Source organism: Syngnathus typhle, linkage group LG15 (assembly GCF_033458585.1).
Source record: "Syngnathus typhle isolate RoL2023-S1 ecotype Sweden linkage group LG15, RoL_Styp_1.0, whole genome shotgun sequence".
Lineage (NCBI taxonomy): Eukaryota > Metazoa > Chordata > Actinopteri > Syngnathiformes > Syngnathidae > Syngnathus > Syngnathus typhle.
The window spans coordinates 860,334-878,495 of record NC_083752.1 but is presented as its reverse complement, the minus strand read 5'-3'; the positions used below and the strand labels follow the sequence as shown (position 1 = coordinate 878,495).

The 18,162-nt window shown below is 50.8% G+C and overlaps 3 protein-coding genes across 12 annotated transcripts; 2 read left to right on the top strand and 1 right to left on the bottom strand.

Annotated features, from left to right (window-relative positions):
- Positions 1-284: 284 nt before the first annotated feature.
- On the top strand, positions 285-5,759 carry rbm41 (RNA binding motif protein 41). Its single transcript, XM_061299701.1, has 8 exons — positions 285-514; positions 1,077-1,193; positions 1,347-1,548; positions 1,609-1,813; positions 2,139-2,521; positions 2,661-2,814; positions 2,893-3,017; positions 3,722-5,759. The coding sequence occupies exons 1-8, from the start codon at positions 507-509 to the stop codon at positions 3,947-3,949; spliced, it is 1,422 nt and encodes a 473-aa protein (XP_061155685.1). The 5' UTR covers positions 285-506; the 3' UTR covers positions 3,950-5,759.
- A 101-nt stretch (positions 5,760-5,860) lies between these two features.
- On the bottom strand, positions 5,861-7,519 carry cldn2 (claudin 2). Its single transcript, XM_061299705.1, has 2 exons — positions 7,190-7,519; positions 5,861-6,753 (listed from the first exon to the last, which is right to left on the bottom strand). The coding sequence occupies exon 2, from the start codon at positions 6,736-6,738 to the stop codon at positions 5,929-5,931; it is 810 nt and encodes a 269-aa protein (XP_061155689.1). The 5' UTR covers positions 6,739-6,753; positions 7,190-7,519; the 3' UTR covers positions 5,861-5,928.
- Positions 7,520-9,071: 1,552 nt separating this feature from the next.
- Positions 9,072-17,975, top strand: clip2 (CAP-GLY domain containing linker protein 2). Of its 10 annotated transcripts, none has more exons than XM_061299690.1 (18): positions 9,072-9,666; positions 10,213-10,387; positions 12,418-12,929; positions 13,052-13,176; positions 13,235-13,448; positions 13,998-14,195; positions 14,268-14,371; positions 14,523-14,583; positions 14,816-14,866; positions 15,194-15,472; positions 15,563-16,063; positions 16,128-16,179; positions 16,245-16,328; positions 16,412-16,568; positions 16,649-16,808; positions 16,903-17,091; positions 17,171-17,233; positions 17,337-17,975. In XM_061299690.1, exons 2-18 carry the CDS (start codon positions 10,285-10,287, stop codon positions 17,379-17,381), a joined length of 2,898 nt encoding a protein of 965 aa, XP_061155674.1. In that variant the 5' UTR covers positions 9,072-9,666; positions 10,213-10,284; the 3' UTR covers positions 17,382-17,975. The 10 variants fall into 10 exon arrangements, with proteins under 10 accessions (XP_061155674.1, XP_061155683.1, XP_061155682.1 ...); XM_061299699.1 differs by having other exon boundaries at positions 10,181-10,387; positions 17,358-17,975; XM_061299698.1 differs by having other exon boundaries at positions 10,181-10,387; positions 17,355-17,975.
- The last annotated feature ends 187 nt before the right edge of the window (positions 17,976-18,162 follow it).

Below are 18,162 nucleotides of genomic sequence, written 5' to 3'. Positions count from 1 at the left end.
ACCCCAGCCAACTTTGACAGGGAGCCAACGCGACCATCTATCTATGATAACTGTACCGGTGTCATTTTGCAGCATAACAATACATTTAACTGCTGTGCTGCTGCTGCTGCTGCTGCTGGACAAAATCTACAAACAATGGTTAGAAATGTCCCCAATGCGGAGCCTCCTGCCATCCAACGCTTACACTACACTTTTAAGAAAAGAGCCATTTAGAAAGAGAAAAGGCTCTCTGCAGGACGAAATTCCAATTTGAAAGGTTTGACTACATTTCCCATGATGCCTCGCACCGGAAGCTGGAGCCGAACGCGGGTGGAACTATGGCCTCAACCAGCACCGTGCTTCATTTTTAAGCATAAATACTATTCATCGTTACATATCATGTGTCGTTACTTTACATTAACCGTTATTATGTGAAGGAAACGAGGCAACTCTGCAAGTTATCTTACCAGTTGAACATGTATTTCCCATGATGCAATTTACCAGAAGTAGGAGACAAACGCGGAAGTATGCGAAGGTAAACACAGCCGGTCTGCCGTTCCCCCTTTTTTGTTTGTTTTAAACTTCACCTTATCAACAAGCACTAACAGCATTGCATTCAATCTTTAACCTATTGATATGTTTTGCATAATTTATTTGGTCTTGCGGTGATTATGCAAAAGTGAACAGGCGACTGCTCGGCTAGCGTTAGCTTCTCGGCCCGCTGCAGTACACGAATAACATAATCATTCATGGTTCATGTTATAGTTTGAATCGGATTAGAATCAGTGAAGAACGCCACTAAAATTGGCGTCCGAGGAACATCCTATAGGATAGGATTCATACAATAGCACCTTTATTCATTAGCATTATTTTGCCACCATTTATTTATGCTATTTCCTTATGATTTTCTTTTTCAATCCCGATTTTGTAATTGTCAGTCGAAAGTGTTATTCATGATGTCGTTATTAGTTCATTTTTCACATCTTCTAAGAGTGGCCCTGGGCACTTGTGTCATCGACCAGCTATTTAGTCCAATGCGTTTTTTAACAAACGACCCAAGTAATGGAACTAATATCGACTCATTTGTGCGTTTTAAGAGTGAGCCGGCGATCCTGTGAGGATGGCCCGCTGCTGGAGGAGCAGGAGACAGAGGGACAGCGGCAGCTTCACGGCCTTCTGCTACGGCAACTCCACACCCAAGTCGATGTCGAAAGGTAACCAAATGAAAGCAACCATACCTCGCCAACTATCCATTGTTGCTGTCCATTGTTTTCAGACGTTTATATTCACAGCAGTCGTACAACGGGAAGTGTGAAAAGGCTCACCTGTGCAATTAGTAAGTACTTGTATGGTTTTGTGCGCTTCAGATGTGTGGCCAAGAAGGAGAGCTTTGCACCAGCGGCACTCTACAAGCCGTTCGGCGAACAGGCGTCCGGCGTGCATAGCCTGTCTCAGTTCCAGGCGTTGCAAGAGGACGAGCAGGAGCTGGCCGGCCTGCGAGAGCTGGGCCTGACCGATCCGGAGATCCAGCTGTGGCAGAAAAGGGATGCCCCGGAAATACCTGAACAGGTAGACGCCGCTGGAGTTTTTGCTCCATTTCCGTGCGACGAACCGTTGCGTTTGTTCCAGGGTCACGGTGTTTGCGCGGCTCCTGGCGTCAAGCGGCAACGCCTCCAGGTCATCCAGGACAAGATCGCAGCCCGGGCAAAGCTTCTCGCGCGGCCCCAGCGCTTTGCCGCCAGCCAGCCGCTGTCCCGGCGCGAGATGGAGATTGAGCAGGCGCTCTTCCAGGGCAGCGACCGCCAAGGATTCCTTACGGCACTCTACCATCGAGGTGAGCACACGGTTAACGCTCGGGTGGGGGGGGGGGTCTATTTACGGCAGTTACGTAAATGCCGGTGGTAGGTGCTAGCTACTATTTTGCTATGATGTTTGAATGGGCTTAGCAGACAAACGGAGGCACTTGATCGGACTCAGCAGTTAAGCGCTTTTTTCTTTCTCAAAAGGATGCCTGATGAGCAATGAACGTCTTTGAAACACATCTCTTTTTGCCTCTAGTGGTCTATTTAAGGTGCTTGTTTATTTCTTAGCTCCATGTCACTCTTTTAGGAAGTGGTACAAACACAAAGAGGTATAAAAAGACTTGCTCCTTCTTCCAGATGCAAATAAGCAAGATGGCCCTCAAGAAACGACAAATCCAATGGACTCCTTGTACAAAGATCTTCTCAGCAAGCCACCCCAGGGTGTGGAAAGTGCCGGAACGTCACGCCTTTTGACATCTGCCCTGCCACAGGAAAGCGACGGCAAATCAGAGGAAGGCTCAGCAGAAGCGCCGGAGCGCCACCTCGTCCCCCCGCTGGAGATCAGCCGGCAAATCGGCAGCCTGCGTGGGGCAGACGGTGCCGGCTCGGGTCGCCCGCTAACGGTCACGGGGCAGGTGGTGCCCGTGACGAACCGGGAAATCCGGGAGAACCGGGCAAGCTCGGAGGAGATCCGGAGCATCCCGAGATTCCGAAACTACCAGGCTGGAAAAGCCTCCCAAGTACGGCCGGCCGGCCGGCCAATAAATGAGTTCAAACTTTGGTGCCATCTTGTGGAAAATAATTCATTCAGAATTAGTAAACGTGCGGCGATGTTTGTTTGTGCTATTCACACATACTAATTGAGATGTTCCTTCCCAGGTGGTGTGCGTGAAGAACCTGAGTCCGCAAGTGTCAGTGGCCCAGCTGGTGGCGCTGTTCTCCAGGTTCGAAAGACCCGGCGGCGGCGGACCCCCGTTGCTCTACCGCCTCCTGACGGGTCGCATGAAGGGTCAGGCCTTTGTCACACTGCCAGGTGAGTGCGCGCTGGCTCCTACAGAACCTACTGCGAAATTCACAGGATATTTATTTACGTGTGCGTTTGTGTGCCGAGACATGGAAACGGCCCAGAAGGCTTTGCAGCTGCTCCATGGTTACCGGTTGCTAGGGAAACCTTTGGTGTTGGAGTTTGGCCGCGAGCGAAAGGAAGTCGATGAGCGGGGAGCAAAGACGTCAAAAGTAAAACACAAAGAATAAAAGTTTTTCTATTTTTCTTATTGGATTTCACTGGATTGTGTCTAGTTGTATCTATAAAAACACTCCCATCTAATTCACTTGAGTTGAAAGCAAAGGGGAAACTTCAGTTCATTCATGTTTGTATTTTAGACAGGACGGTTTGGCCTCCATGGGGGTGGTTCAAACAAAGACTGTCAAAGACCTTTCAAATGTTTCTTTTGCACACTAGGTGGTGATGTTGTGAAGTTAGGGTCTAATAGAGCGGCCGGCCGGCCGGCCCGTGGCTTTAGAGGGGAATTGCATCGGGATTAGAAAATGTCCCAATTAGTGGGTACTGTCCCGGAATTTGTGGAATTCAGATAAGGCTTTCATTATTCCAGTGCAACCTGGTGGATTTTCATTTCGACGCAATCTTAGTTAACTCAATGTCAAGTCCATTCATCAAGATGTGTTTGGAAGTTATCTTCTCAGACCGATTTGAACTTATTGTAGCATCAAATGGCAGACCCATAGCATTAGCATTAGCATTGCAACCAAACTTCCTCCAAAATCATATTCATTTCAATCGACCATAAAAGGTTTTACGAGCCCACAGTGGATAAATACAACAATAGCACACTGTGGTAGCGCGAGGCATTTCTTTCATTTAGAAAAAACAACAACAACTCGGCTGACCTTTTCTTTCATGTTTTGTGATGTCATCACAGCTATCGTGTGACGCCATACACGGACCCTCCGGGTTTCCCAAGAACTCCCGGGTAGCTCCTGGCGCCGCCTCCGACCAGCATCTGTCCTCTGCTGACGGGGATGTCTCCCATTTGAAGTATGGTGGGCTTTCGCGCCACGGCAAAGGGGATTTGCCCGCCGTGGCCCCTGTACGTGTAGCCGCCCCGACGCCCTCCGCAGCATTTCCCGGCAAAGAAGGACAAGGCTAGCGTGCCGCCGCCGAGCACGGAGAGCACGGACGAGGCCATGCCCAAGTAGAGGCAAGTGCCCGGCGCAAACTTGAGCAACGCATTGCTACTGGCGGGGAAGTTCCGGATCACAATGTTGGCGGTCCAGGAGACGGGCACCAAGGCCACCGTGCCGGCGCCGAAGAGCAACACGCCACCGATGCCTGCCACCCGTCTCTTGCACGACTCGCACCGCTTCATGCAAACGGTGCACTGCATGCCCATCACGGCAATGAGCAGGCCCACCACGCTCAGCCCCAGGGAGCTCAACATGAGGATTCGGGAGATCCGGAGATCGGAGGGCATCATCAGGAAGGACTTGTACGTTTCGCACAGGAAGGCCCCGTTCAACTCGTGGGAGCATCTCATCCACAGGCCGTTCATGTTGCTGTCCCTGGCCGTCACTTTTGTGGCCTCGGCGGCGGCGTTCACCGAGACCTCCCAGAAGGGGAGCGCCGTGGTCACCAGGTTGCCCACCAGGCCAGTCAAGCCCATCGAAAAGCCCAACAGCTCCAGAGACGCAGAAGCCATAGCGATCCTGAGGGAGCAAATGAAACCCCATAACGCTTGGCTGACTGCCTGACTGACAGACAGACTATTTGATGACAATCAGCAAACTGTGAAGAATTGCCCTTGGTTAACTTGCAAGCAAGCTTTTTGAGACGCTTAGGAGCTTGTTCGTGCAGCAAAAGCAGCTTTACAAACTACAACTAAATCATGACCAAGGCAGTCATGGGAGCTCACTCCAGGTTTTGGGCAACAAAACTCATCAAAGCGAGCAAGCTTTCTTTCCTAGGTTAGTCGTTAGCGAGCGAGTCTAGCATTTCATATGAATGGTGGCTGCGACAAAAGTAAAGCATTGCAACGTTTGATCCAAAATGGAGGCATGGCAAAACATACGCCGGTGTTTGGAGAAATGCAGCAACATTTTATTGCTATCATTTCACCTGTAGCACTGAGATATTTGCCTCAATTGTAAAGTGCAGTCAGTAGAAATCAAATCCATGATTCTTATAGCATCCTTTTCCAAATTTGACCAAAGGTTTGAATCTTAAAAAAAGGAGTCCAAATGCACCAATGGTTGCTTAAGACAATAGAGGCTGAGATTTTAGGTGTGACAAAAAAATGATCAACAAGGCTTTTTGAAACTATACTCACACTTGACAAGAGTCGGTCGGTCCAAAACCGCGACGAGCGAGCCACTCAAATCATCTCCTTCCTTTTTGCCGGGTCGTGTCATAAGGGTAAATGTCTCATCTCTTTATGGGGTCATCATCGTCATGCCACTTTTGATATGTTCAGTTTGTATTTCACCATGAAAACCGGAACGCATCATATACGAACGGACGGGGTCAATGGGCTCGTAAAGAAAACGTCCCTTTCTCAATCTCAGGAACGCGCAGTACATTCTTGCAAAACCAACGCGAGTCCCATTTGATTGTATAATTGAGATGACTGTGGGGGGGGTCAGGATTTGTGCTTGTCAATATTGACCGTGTTTTCAGCTTTTCTGCCTCATTTGTGGCCCATTGGTGCAAATTCACTCAAAGTTCACCTTTGACCACGTTTGAGACATGACAATCGGCTATTTGTCGTCCTTGGTCGGCAAAATCAGGACAGCCAGATTCTCAGAGGACTCTGAGAGTCTTTGTAAATACGGGCCCAGTTGACACATCCGGCCGGCTATTGATCCGTTTGGGTAGTGTGTGCTCTTGAATGGACTTTAATGTGTACTTTATATTTGTGGGGTAGTTCAGGGAGATTGAAATAAAACTAGGTCCCATCTTCGTCATGGATGTGTGCGTGGCTGACTTGTTTTATCCACGTTAGTAGCATAGCATCAGCATTTGAGGCAAAGTCTTTCCAAACAAGGCGCTATTTATTTCACTTTGAAAAAGCAGTCTGTAGCATTCATACTGTACATCACAGGTGGAGCGTGATTATCATGTTTTGTGACATCATCACACGTATCCTGTGACATCATATCCTGCCGTCAGGGGTTTCACATGGACTCCCCCGGAGCTCCCGCTACCGCTGTGAACCAACGTGCGCCCTTTATTGTTCACGCTGAGGCCTCCCATTTGCAGGCTTGTGGCTCCCACCGGCGGCGGCGGCTGCGGCGCAGCACCTCCAGCCACCGGGTAGGGGTAGCCTCCGCCCCCATACGGCCTCCCCATACGGTGGCGTCCTCCTCTGTCGTCCTGCCCCTCACAGAAAGACATGGCCAGCATGCTGCCCCCCAGCATCGAGAGCACAGCTGAGACTATGCCCAAGTAAAGACAGTCGCCTAGCTCGAACTTGAGAGTGGCGGGTACGCTGGGATTGTAGAAGTTCCGGATTACCCTGTTGGTGCTCCAGGAGACGGGCACCAGAGTCATGAAGCCGGCCACCAGGAAGAAGCACCCGCCGACGCCCGCCACCCGTTTCTTGAGTTCCCCTGAGCCCTCCAGGCAGACGGTGCACTGCATGCCCAGGACGGCGACGGCCAGGCCCAAGGTGGACAGTACCAGAGAGACCACCATGAGGGCCCGGGACGTCTGGAGGTCAGAGGACAGAGCCAGGATGGAATTGTACGTCTCGCACTGGAAGGCCCCGGTGCTCTGATGGACGCACTCCATCCACAAGCCCTTGGTGCTGCCTGAGGCTGTCACGATGTTGGAGCCGATATGTGCTGTATTCTCCCAGAAAGGGAGCACCGTGGACACCAGGCTGCCCAGTAGACCCAGCAGGCCGAGGAAGAAGCCCATCAGCTCCAGAGCCGCAGAGGCCATGGCGCCCAAACGCTCCTGTCCAGAAAGACAGTAACAAGTTACCAATTAACAGTGTCGAACTGGCTAAATAGAGCGTCCAGTCGCTGTCATCCTGTTTGTTGTTGTTGTTGTTAATTAGCTATTAGCAGCTAGCCCAATTAAATCATCTTTTCATTTATTGTCCCAAAAAGCCAACCTTTTTTTTTCTGTTTGATTTTTGTAGGAGCAGATTTTCCTTTGAAGAAATCGTTACTATCTTTGGACTCGACGTGAAATCCTCTGCATGTTTCGAGGTACAGTATGGGAGTTGGGAACTCTTACTTTCATCAAATCAAAAGTCAAGACCATTTGTCTCAGTTTGTGAAGCCACAGTTCAGCTTTGTAGAATATATATGTCAAATTAGATCTAACCTTTGGCTCTGTTGTGGAACTAAAACCTGATGCAATCAAAGAGGCAAAAAAGTCCACTTACGTTGCACGCTATGTGAAGAAATCACTCGCTCCTGTTCTTGCTCCTTTCCCCAGGTGGAAAAATCAGACTTTTCCGGTCCACTTCAACATATTGGCGGCGGCGGCGGCGGCCTTACAACCCAACACTAAAAGTCACTTTTCAGGATTTTGAATGCATTTTCCGAAGCAGGTGGATTTGAAAGGCAGGACAATGGATGTGCGTGTTCGTGCGTAGCATCCTCATCCTCGTCCGAACGCGGGTGTCGCCATCTGATCCGGGCCGTCGCCTCCTGTCAAACACACGCGACAGTTAATCATTCTCTCATTGGTGAAAGAAAGCAACCTTTGCCATCTTCCCCTGTTGGCCCTACAGTATTCCCTCCCTCCCTCCCTCCCTCCCTCCCTCCCGCACGCACGCCGTGCCGTAATGGGATTAGAAAAAAGCGGAATAATCCCGCAGTGCTGGTGAGTGCCACATCCACTGGGCTCACACACACTGAGGCCTTTATTGGGAAATGGAACAGGGATGTCTTTATCCGGAAATGTTCCGATGAAGAAAAAAAAAAGAAGTTGAAAATTAGCCCCATCATTTTGCCTCGTTTTATTATTTATCACCAAAATTCACACCATTGAGTACAGGTCAAATAATAGATTTCAGTAACCCTGGAAAGATGCAACCAAAAAAAAGGCAGACAATTAAATCGGTTCATCATGATTTAATGCTTCAGTTCAATTCATTATACTGCTCCTTCTAGTTTAGCCAATTATAATACAGTCAGGAAAGGAAAGTTCCTCAGTAAAAATGCAAATCTGAGGAAGCCCTAATTTCATTTGCATATGTCACCCACCACGAGCTAAGCACTTCATTAAAATACCTTCAGTGGATATGTGTGATTATCTTGTTAGATACATTTCTAGGCATGTTCTTTGTTTGGTCGGTTTTGTATGTTTTGGAGTGATGTTTTGTTGAAGAAAAAAGAGGAAGAGGGGAGGGGGCATTACATAGTAAGTGAGGACCAGCCAGTTATCCAAGCAGCCTGTTTGCATGTTTATGCTGCCCTCTAGCCGACATGTGGTGCAACTGCATACAAAAGACGACTAACAGTGAAGGCATCCCAATAAAATTCTCCTTTTATTGTTTCATCCAAATATTTGTCCGCGTTCCAGGTCAGTGAAATTAAATGAAGTATCAAAATGAATATAAAAGTTGCTTTTATGTTTGTTTTGTTTTAAACGAGCGTGACGTTCGTTCAATGACGAGCATCGTGATTGTGCGGGGGCCAATCGGGTCGCTCTATAGCTCGCCGGCCCGGAAGTGCACAACGAGATTGTAATTTGTCAAATGAAAGATTCGAATGAAGATTTGGACTTGGCACAGGCTGTGAGGTGTTGAAAAACGTCACACATTTGCCCTATGACGCCTCCTATAATAATAGAATATAATTCACTCACACTAAATTCCAATCCGAATTTCCTCATTTTGGAAGTCCCTGCGCTTCGGCACGATTTATTGATCCATTTCATGATTTCATCGCAGTTTATTTCAACATTTTCTTTGGTATTTAAATTCGTCGTGGGTTTAATTCAAGAATTGCCCGTTGATTCTCCAAAACAACTGCTTTTGTGAGCGCCGGCCGGCCGGGTGTTTCCAGATGAGCGTCGGACACGTAACCATTGGGAATGAAGGCCTTAGTGTCACTGTGTTTCACAATAATAGATAACGGTTGGGCGGCAATTATGCGGCGGATAGCAATCAATCGGAGCGTTGGAATCGGTGTGTCTATTAAGCAGGTGGTAAGGGCACATTGAAACCCTTCTTTCTGCTTTGAAACGGAGTGTGCCATTGACAGTAAGGGAGGAGGGGTGACAGACAGACAGACAGACAGACAGACAGACAGACAGACAGACAGACAGGCTGTAGTCTTCTCATCCGTCCCCCAGGAGGCTCTGCTTCCCCGGCCCCTTTGTTCCGTCTCGCCGGTGTGGGTTGAGTCAGTCACGGGGAGGCTGCGCTAACCCTCCCAACAATAAGAGGAAGAAGAGAAAAAAGAGAGAGAGAAAGAAAACGAAAACACACCGACGGGAGAAGGGGCGAGGGAGTATAGAGAGCGTCGGAGGAAGTCACGGGAAGACGAGACGAGACGAGACGGGTGCGGTGGGTGGGTGGCGCGCGCAAGAAAGAAAGAAAGAAAGAAAGAAAGAAAAGTTGCTCCTGATGCCTTCGCGGTCGCGGGCAAAAAGTCGGACAGACAGCCTTACGGGGGGCGAAAGAGACATCTATCTCGGGGAGACGTCAGGGCGCTTTTTGATGCACGCTTTAGGGAAGCCAAGTGCTAACCGGTAGGACGGATCCACGCGGAGGCGGCGGCGGCGGACTCTCCCTTTCTGCTAGCCGAAGCATCCATATTTGCATCCATCCTCCCGGCGGCCCAGGGAGTGGCATCCTCCCTTTTCCCCTCTGTGGCTCCTTTTTCTACATGATCTGGACCCTGTCTCACTGTGAGTAGAAAAGCCTTTCCTTTCCCTTGCCGCAGACTAGGCTCTCAGCAAGGGATCAAAGTGGTTGCATTTTTTTTTTTTTTTGGTGGTGGTGGTGGTGGAGGTGCGCATTATCTACCCCCCCCCCCCCCCCCTTCCATCCACCCTCCTCAGCACCATCAGGTGCAGGCCTTAAGACGGCGGAGGCTTTCATTTGGATCACTTAGCAGCATCCTCAAGCCATTGAAAAGCTCTGCATGTGTCAATCAGTCATGGCAGAAGATTTGGAACAGGGTGGGGGTGATGATGATCATTTGTAGCTAGCGAGCTGCGTGGCATCCTCACAGCGGGCTTTATGGAAGGAACACTGTTTGTTTTTGGGCTGCCACCGCAGTGCATAAAACTCACCCGCTCTTAATATTTGGGAGAAGATAACTCGTTCTAATTTGTGAATGGATGCTGCTGTGATGTTTGCTAAGAGTTCATTCTGCGAGTTTGTTCTTAACTTTGTTTGTTTGAAACTCCATTTTCTTAGTGTCTTCATCACCTTTCCTGCATTTCCACTAGTACAACATGGAGGGAGATGATCACCACCTCGTGGTTTAGTGCCTTCAGCGCCTTTTTTTATCCACAATAAACATGCTGAAGTCCAGCGGGCTGAAGATCCCCGGGCGCGGGCCCAAGCATTCCAGCCCGATGGGAAGGAGCGCAACCTCGAGCTCCCCCGTGCCCCCCAAGGACAGTAAGTCACTTCCTCCTCTTCCGCTAGGATGAAGAAGAAAAATGTCTGGTGGTCATTGCTGCGGTTTACGCTCTTTACTGACTCACAGCTGTGCTACGTGAGCTGCTATTTGGCGGAATACACATGATGCACGTTCTCACGGTTACATCTGAACTGTCATCATTGTAAAAAAAAAAAAAAGTCTTGATTCACTCCAATTCTTTCTTTTTAATGCATACATTTGAGGATAAAGAATGTATGCTTCTTTTACATTGTCCTTCCGTCAGCCCCTTGACAAAGATTCTGGGAAATCTGTTTGCTAGTTTGAGAGCAACGTAGTCGAAAATGCGGCCGGACATATTCCTGGGAATTTCGACTCGACGAAATGGGCGGCCGCCCTCCATCACATGACATGACATGACATGACATGACATGACATGACATGACATGACATGACATGACATGACATGACAGGCTGCTAGATGTAAACACAGCTAGTACCCACACTGAATGACACCTTTGATGTCATGCTAGCATGCCCACTACATTGCATTCAGCCATGTTGACAGGATCATTCTGAGAGTAGTGATCCCCATTGTGTCGTTGAAATGATCAGCAAGCACTCATCCCACCGGGCTTTGAGTAGATGGTGTAAAAGGAGGATTTGCGACATCAACGACGAAGGCTCACGTTAGCTTCCCGCTTGATTCCGCCTTCCAAAAAGGTGCATTCGCTTGTCGCGTCCAACCCGTCCGTCCAGAGTTCCGTTTTTGTTTGTTTGTTTGTTTGTTCCTCGCAACTTAAATTGCCACACAACTACTCCCGGTTGGGGATCATCTGTCAAGATAATCTGTGAAATGTTGCATGCGGCCTCCTCACCTCTGTTAGCGAGCTGCCATCTGCCGACAAGGATGGAAAGACAAATGCTACATTAGCAAAGATGTAACAACTGAAAAGTACGCTTGACTTGTACGTGCCCTCAAAGAGGTTGGAATTCTTTGGGGCTCTTTGAAACGGTTGCGTTTCATTGTAGCCAACCGTTTTGCCTCCACAAACAATCGCCTCAATTGCGACACCTGCTTGAGAAAATAGGCCAGCTGTGTCGTAAACAACTCCCAACTTGATCTTTAGCTCGGCCTCCTCCATCTGCTGCCGTCCGCGACCGCATTTGAAGCGCTTGGAAATAACCCAGGCGGGCCGGGGACGAGAGGTGCGTACCCTGCCAATGTGAGGAGGCGGAGGGGAGGGGAGGGTTCATTGTGCGTCGACGGGGGACGGGGGGGGGGATGAATGGCGGCTGTTCACACTGGCCCAGCACAATGCTCAAAGTGGAGGCTTGTCTCGCTGGTCTTCGCTCTGCTTTGGCTCCCTTTTTATCCCCCCCCCCCCCTCGTGTCGCCTTGGCAACAGAAAAAAAGAGGCCTGGATGGTCGCATAGAACTGTTTACCATTTCCTCTTTTCTTTTCTATATCCCAAGTGCTCCTCTAACCTGCTCCTGATAAAAAATAAAAGTTGAGCAGGATATGCAGAGTTTGAAAATTTGGTGAGCGACTTGTCAAACAACAACAACAGCAACATATGGCAGCAATTGGGGCAGAAAGCTCCGGCAATGGGGCCACCGAGCCTCGGGCGGGTCTTCAACTCGGAGCGGCCCACAGAGGGCAACCAATCACAGCCCCATTGGTGTGTGTGTGTGTGAATATGGGGAAGAATGGCGCCTTTAATTGCAGTTACGTCTCGCTGACCCACTTTGTTGGGCACCAATCAAAGTGCGGGCAACCAATCTGCGCCCTTGTGGTGCACGCCGACACCCACAGCTTGCTTCTTTTTCGCCACGGTCAAAAGGGATCAATGAGGAGAGGCTCACAATGTCGCCAGTGACACCGCCTGGTAGAACTTGGCCGTTCTCTCAAATCTACGCAATGCAAACTTTTGTTGCGCTAGTGCATGACATCGACGGTGCGGACGCCTCTGCCCATATCAGGGATTAACATGATCTCAATGGCTCAATGAAGAGTTTGCACATCAACATTTTCTACTTTGTCTCCAGATGCTCCAGTCAAGCCCAGCACGCCGCCCAAAGCGTCGGAGGAGGGCGACGAGGTGGCGGGCGACTACACGGTGGGAGAGCAGGTGTGGGTGAACGGCGTGAAAGCCGGGGTCATCGCCTACCTCGGGGAGACCCAGTTCGCCCCGGGCCAGTGGGCCGGCGTCATCCTCAACGACCCGCTGGGCAAGAACGACGGCTCGGTGGGCGGCGTCCGCTACTTTGAGTGCCAAGCCCTGCAGGGCATCTTCACGCGGCCCTCCAAGCTCACGCGACAGCCCGCGGCCGAGGGCAGCGACAGCCTGTCCGTCGAGTCGCTCAGCGCCCATAATCAGACGCTGCTGCAAGGAGGCGGCGGGGGGGGGGGCTTCGTCGGGCAGCGGGCGCCGCCGCTCCGAGAGGGCCTGCTCAACAGCGCCGTCAAGACGGGAAACGAGTCGGGCTCCAACATGTCTGACAGCGGCTCCGTCAAGAAAAGCGCCGACAAGGACCTGAGGGCCGGAGATCGTGTTTTGGTGAGGGTCGCCTGCGTGCGTCCATCCGCCGTGGATTGATGGCGTTGAAAACAGGTTCTAGTGCACGAAATAGAACATCAAAGCATCCACTATTGAATGGCTCTTTTTGTCTTTGCTGCCAGGTGGGAGGCTCCAAGATGGGTGTGATCCGCTACATAGGGGAGACGGACTTTGCCAAGGGCGAGTGGTGCGGCGTGGAGCTGGACGAGCCTCTGGGCAAGAACGACGGCGCCGTGGCTGGCACCAGGTACAAAAGAAAGCCGCAAAGTGTTCACAAGTGGCCTCATTGCATTCTGTCCTGGCAGATATTTCCAGTGCCTCCACAAGTTTGGCCTGTTCGCGCCCATCCACAAGGTGATCCGCATCGGCTTCCCGTCCACCAGCCCGGCCAAGGCCAAGAAGAGCAAGCGAGTGGCCATGGGCGTGTCGTCGCTGGCTCACAGCCCCAGCAGCTCGTCCATCAGCTCCGTCAGCTCGGTGGCCTCGTCGGTGGGCGGGCGACCCAGCCGCGCCGGCCTGGTGAGATCATTCGGAGGTCTTGCGCTCGCTCGAGCAACCTCCAAAGTCATCAAAGGGGACGACGTGCCGTTGATTTTGCTGGCCTCTTTTTTTTTTTTTTTACTTTACTTCATTGCCGGCAACCTTTGCTTCATTCTCCGTCAGTCGTAAAGATGGCTGCGTGAGCCAGAACGCCCGCTCGCTCGGCTTGACTGATGCCGGCCGGTCCGTCCCTTGTGATTAAGCGCCGTTGGTTCTCCTCAAATACACTCCTCGGCAGCAAATTCTCCTCAAGAACACGGAAAAATACGAAAGAACGTGATCAAATACAAATCAATGTAAAGGAGAGGCTTAGAATAGGTTACACGATTCATCGGATAAATTGCAACCCCAAAATGATCATTTGAAAAGGAATGGGCCATAATTATAGCGAATGCTGATGATCTTATAGTGAAGATCATATTCATAGATGATGCATCAATGGTGACATTTGTCAAACACCACCCTCTAGTGGCTGGAAAAATGTTTTCACCTCAATTTTGTTTCCCCCCCTGCTTTTGTTCCTCCAAGCTGACGGAGACGTCGTCGCGCTACGCCCGCAAGATCTCGGGCACCACCGCCCTGCAGGAGGCGCTGAAGGAGAAACAGCAGCACATCGAGCAGCTGCTGGCTGAGCGCGACCTGGAGCGCGCCGACATGGCCAAAGCCACCAGCCGCATTTGCGAGGTGGAGAAGGAGCTCATCGCCCTCAGGTCGCAGCATGTGCAGGTGGCAAACGTTAGCCAGATCATGTCTCGCTCGCTCGCTCGTACGTCCGTCCTGACCCGATGTCCTCTCCAGTATGTGTCGGAGAACGAGGGCGCCCTGCAGCAAGTGACGGCCGCTTTGGCCGGCGTGCAGAAAGCCAAGGTGGAGCTCGCCAATCAGCTGGAGGAAGAGAAAAGGTAACGTGGAAGGCTGTCTGTCACCTGTTGCTGACCAAAACAGAAGCACCCGCCAAAGCGCATCATCTCTGAGTGTCAAGTCTTGGCTGCAGTCAAGCTCCAAATGAGTCAAGTTCAAGACCCGTTGGGTAAAAGCCCCTGTTGTTTTCAGGAAAGTGGAGGACCTCCAGTTCAGAGTGGAGGAGGAGTCCATCACCAAAGGAGACCTGGAGGTAATCCATCAATTGTTGTCCGGGGGAGGGGGGGGGGATTCCAGGGGCAGCACCGATGAAAAGTCCCGCTTACTATTGGCCCATTTTTCCCGAGCAGTCCTTGTTTCTAGGCGGGATTGTTAGCGTGACTTGATTATATTCAAATGCTCCCTGTTGGGGCATTTCATCACTTGCCCCCCAAAATGGACTCCCAGTTGTACTTGGGTGCAGTAAAGTGTGTTTTTGCCAACAGGGAAAATGCAAGCATGACTCTGCATCCTTGGGGTTGGGTAAGAGGACCAAGGTGACCACATTTGCTCAAAAACATGAGACCTGATTCTGGATACTCTCCACACACTTTGCTACTATATTTCCTCTTGTGTGCTGTTGTCTTCCAAAGCAAAAAAGTCAAGTAGTGCCTTCAAGGTAGCAATGGACTCGCTTCCAATGGATGCGTGCGACAGTGGCTGCGCTCTTCTCACAATTTCCCATTTTAACACAAGACGGACAGGGATGCGTCCGTTGCTCTCTTTGGACTCATTGCATTGCTTGCAAATGGAAATGGCACTTGGGAAGGCCTTTTCTTCCCCAAATAGGATGGTTAACATTCCTCTGGTCTTCCCCATACCAGCAAACCACGGTGGAGGAGCAAAGTCGCATCGTGCAGCTGGAAAAGGAGCTGGGCCGAACCAGGGCCGAGATGGAGATCCTTCGGGGTCAGCTGCCGGGCGCCGCCGTCACCGCCCAAGCGCTCGAATCTCAATCCAATCCGGCGGCGTTGGCGGCCAGTCGACGGGAGACCGAGGCGCTAAAATTGCTGTCGGAGAAACAGAACCAGGAGATTGGTGAGTTGAAGCTGAAGGTCCAGCAGGCCACTAAGGAGAACATGGACATGATGGATGCCTGGAAGGTAACTAGCCCATCCCATTCCTTCCCGAGCCACGTCTTCATCTCGGCTAGCTAGCTATCTTTTAATGCTCTTTTGCTCGTCTTGGCGCAGGCTAAATTTGACTCTCTGGTAAGCGACCACCAGCAGTCCCTGGAGGAGCTCAAGACCTCGTTCTCCGCTGAAAGCTCCGCGCCCGAGGGACAAGAGCTTCGGGCCACCGTGGAGGGCCTGAAAATGGAGCATCAGCTCGAGGTGGAGAACCTCAAGGCCAAGTACAAAATCGAAGCCGCCATCCTCACCAAGGAACGCGAAGACCTCATCGCTCGCCTCCAGGAGGCCGAGGAGCACATCGGTAGTGAGGCCTTGGAGGAAGCCGGAGCCGACAAACTGCAGAGGGCTGAGAAAAGGCTGGCGGAGATGGAGGCGCTTCAACGGGAGAGCGACCGGAGCGCTCGAGAGCTGAAGGAACGGCTTGAGATTTCGGAGAAAAACTTAGCGGACTCCCGATCCTTGCGCGAGGTCGGTCAAGAGGAGGTCCAGAAGCTGCGAGAGAAGCTGAGGGTGACGGCCAATCAGCTGCAGGCCATCCAGACCGAGCGCGACGACGCTAACGTGAGCGATGATGCGCAACACCGCCGCCTGATGGCCACTTAGATCTAACGCTTGATTCTCGTAGGTGATTGAAGAGAACCACCTTTCTGACAAGAAGCTCGAGCAGAACATTGAAGGTATAACGGTTTACAGTTTCTATCTACACTTCTGTCACACATGTAAAGCATTGTCCTCTTTTCAGAAACCACGGAGAAGCTCCTGAAAAGGGAAAAAGAGGTCTCCACTCTCACCTCCCAAGTTGAAGCTCTCAAATCTCAAATTGCAGGCAAGTCTACCTGACAACAGTACAATATTTACTCAAACAAAGTCAACACTGGTTCAGATCCCCCCCCCCCCCTCCCTCGGCAGTTCTGGAGGGCAAAGTTCGCTCGGGGGAAAGGAAGGCCGAAGCCCTCGTGCGGGAGAAGGTGCGTTTGGAGGCGGAGCTTGAGTCCATGACCAGAAAGTCCCACGATGCCTCCGGGCAGCTGCTCAGCATCAGCCAAGAGCTGTTGAAGAAAGAGGGGTAGGGTCAGCTAAGCATCTCTTTGCATCTTTTTGAAACGAGGCTCTTTTGCAAGCGTCTCTCGACTCGGTCGCTACCAGGAACCTAAACGAGCTGAGGGTTCTGCTCCTGGAGTCGCGTCGACACTCTCGAGAGATGGACAAAGATCTGAACCGTGAAATGCGCAAAGCCGAGTGGAAGGTGAAGGAGCAAAAACTGCAGGATGACATCAAGACGCTTCGGGATAAACTCCTCGTGCTGGTGAGAGACGGACGACTCATTTGACAATTTTGAAGACGAGCGCGAGAAGTGCAGTGCTACTTGCCTTCAAAGCTGACTTTGACTTTTATTCCAGGGCCGTGAGACATTCTCCCCGGACCACCGCCGTCACTCCATGCTGGACCCCTCGGCTTTGGACTCCGAGGTGAGCCGCCTTCGCCGGCAGCTGCTCAGCACCGAGGACGCCCTGAGGACGGCCCTGGAGCACAACCAGCAGGTGGACCAACTGGTGCAGGCCATGAGGAAGCATCCAGAGAAAAGCCCGGTAAGGTGCTAAGGATGGCATACTCTTGAAAAAGGAGAATCATTCTCCATCCATCACTCATGCGCTTCTTCTCCTTCAGATGCACGGAGCCCACAAGTCAGCCAACGGAATTCACCATCAGGAGCCCGACAGCGATCAAGACGTCTGTATCTTTTTTCAGTGACTTTACCACGGTGGCTGGCGTACATCCTGACGGTGGTACTAAAACATCTTTTTCTATGTTTGGGGGGGGTGGTCGGTGTTTGCAGCAGCAGCAGCAGCAGCAGCAGCAGCAGCAGCAGCAGCGCTGATACAAGGCGAGAAAGCATCAAACGGGACTCAGAAGAACGTCCGAGCGAGCGACCGATCGATCGATCCTGCGGTGTCGGACGTATGAACTTGATATCGTAACCACGCACGCACGCACGGTCGACGAAAAAGCACCTATCATCCATCCAGTTGCGAGCGAGGACCGAGCGCTGTAAATAAAACGCCTTCCCGAGAGAAATGATCTTCCGGCAAAAGCAACTTTCATTGTCTTACTGTAGCGGCAAAGCTTCATGTCCGAGAATTTACCACGAGGTCACTTTTGTTTGTTCTTTTATTTATTGCTTTAAAGTGATCGACTCGCAGAGATGACAAAAGTATTTCTGTGCGCTTGAAGGGATCGGTCACCGCCAATGCGAAAGAATCTGTCGCAGACGGTGACAAATAATGTACACACGTTTAAGAATGCAATGTTACTGGTGCTTTCCTCGGGCTCAAAAGGTCTAGCCGCTATTCTTAAAGATTTTGTGGATGGCAAAAGAAGAGCTCCAGTCTTGTACTGTATCGGGAACTCTCATTATCGGGATTAATGCTGCAATGCTTTCCCAGGCTGACTCATTAAATATTTACCACCCAAAGACTTTTCTCACTGGCTGCTGTTTCTTCATATTCACAGAACTATTTGAATTTCTTCCAGTGAAACATTGGCAACCGGGGCTAGCTCATTTGTTTGTTGTTCACATGAAATTAATGACTTATTCAATTACTTCAATTTCGTTGTACATGTGTGACAATGACAAATAAAGATCTATTCTATTCTACGAC